Here is a 1,832-nt window from a genome sequence, read left to right as displayed (position 1 = left end):
GAAAACTTATAATGAAAAGCAACTTTTGTTCAAATAAACTAAGACAGATCATATTAATAGTTGTTCATAATCTTACATCACTTCGCAGACATCTATCACTTCAAGTTGATCAATTCAAAGTCATATACGGAAACCAAGAACAAATCAAATTATCAGCACTTCATAAACTTCCACAGCTTCAAGAAACATCCATCGCTTCAACTTAAAACAGCAAGAGGACACGATCCATAAGTAACTTCAATCAAGAAAACATATAAAAAAAGCAACTTTCTTTCAAATAAAGTAATACAGATCATATTAATAATTGCTGGTAATCTTACACAACTTCGCGGGTGTCATCACTTCAAGTTGATAAATTACGAAGTACAAATGGTAACTCCTATTTATAACTATAATCATAAGCTACAACAGAACCACACATTCTCGCAGAAAGAGCCAGACGAGAATATCATCATCACTTTGAAACTAAAAGTATCTCCGGCTTTTTAGCCTTACTGGGTGTGTTGGCATTCGAACTGGTAGAATTCGCCACAGCGGCCGCTGCAGTTGCTGCCTTGGCTGCCTCGCGTGCCCTCTTATCAAGCTGAATCAAACTCCGAGTAGCCAAAATTGCTTGCGGAACCAACTCATGAGAAGCTCTAGCATAGAACCGCCGAACCGCCGCTGATGCAGAATCCTTCACCTCGTCCACATTCAGTGGCCCCAACAGACAGTGCCCCAGTATCCTCAGAATTGGTTGCAACAACTCCCAGGGCAGTGGAATTCTCGCATCTATTTCCGCTAATTCGGCTGCACTGCCGTCCTTAATAACTAAATCTCTGACTCTTCCGGTCATTTTTTCCATCTCATCCGTCTCTTCCTTAATATCACTCCCAAACCCATCATCATATTCACTCCCCCCATTATTGTCTACAATACTTTCAGGTTTTCTGTCGAATTCCGAGGTACAAGGGCAATCATTCCCAGCCCAAACAGTCGCGAGTTTACAGAAATCCACCTTTGACCAACTGGGCATCTGCGAGATCTGCTGGTAATAACAATCAAGAGCAACACCAACAATGCAGGCACGCTTAGTCGATTTAACCGCGATCTGCGGTTCCAAAGGAGGGGACAGGACCCCAATCAAAGGCTTACTTGACTTCGAATTCGAGTTTGAAGATTTAACGGGATTGCGAGGGGAGTGATACAGGGTAGGCTGAGACAGATCGGGAATGGAAACAGTTAAAGGCTTGCCGTTACGTGCTTTGGTTTCAGATGAATAAAGGGCTAAAAGTACGGCCTCGAAGCCGGAGAGAGAGACTAAATTATCGGAGATGGGGTGGTGGATGCGGTGAAGGTAGACGGAAGAGATAAGAGGGAGGTACGAGAGGACAACGAGACGAAGATCGGGGTCGCCGGAGAGGTATGTATCGTAGAGCCAGTGGCAGAGGGGGTCGTCACCGGATCCGGAAGAGGGGGAGGAGAGAGCGGCGGAAACGGAGGAGTAGGCCGAAGCGGAGAGGAGGAGAGATCTAGCTGGGCGGTCGGTGTCAGCGAGGGAGGAGAGGTGATCGTCGGAGTCAGAAGGTAGAAGGGAGGCGAGAAGTTGGATGCGGGAGCGGGCTTTGGAGATGGATTCCCACCAAGAGTGCATAGGGTCGGAGGAGTGGCCGTTCTGGGCTACGGGGTTGGCGTGGTGGTGATCGGAGGAAGAGGCGGAGGAGGAGGGGCTGGCACCGGGGAGGTGGAAGTCCATGACGGTGGAGGGAGATAGCGGCGTCAGGCTCCTCCGGTGGCTCTTAATTGGCACGAGTTTGGTCGTGCTGAAGTGAAATCGGAATTTATTTGCACAT

At 47.8% G+C, this 1,832-nt stretch overlaps 1 protein-coding gene across 1 annotated transcript; it reads right to left on the bottom strand.

The window, feature by feature from the left end:
* Positions 1 to 241: 241 nt before the first annotated feature.
* Positions 242 to 1,832, bottom strand: LOC142554023 (uncharacterized). Its single transcript, XM_075664632.1, has one exon. The coding sequence runs from the start codon at positions 1,733 to 1,735 to the stop codon at positions 455 to 457; it is 1,281 nt and encodes a 426-aa protein (XP_075520747.1). The 5' UTR covers positions 1,736 to 1,832; the 3' UTR covers positions 242 to 454.

Source organism: Primulina tabacum, chromosome 8 (genome assembly GCF_025594145.1).
Source record: "Primulina tabacum isolate GXHZ01 chromosome 8, ASM2559414v2, whole genome shotgun sequence".
In the NCBI taxonomy this organism is placed as follows: Eukaryota; Viridiplantae; Streptophyta; class Magnoliopsida; order Lamiales; family Gesneriaceae; genus Primulina; species Primulina tabacum.
The sequence above is the reverse complement of the archived record's forward strand: the minus strand, read 5'-3'. Positions and strand labels throughout refer to the sequence as shown.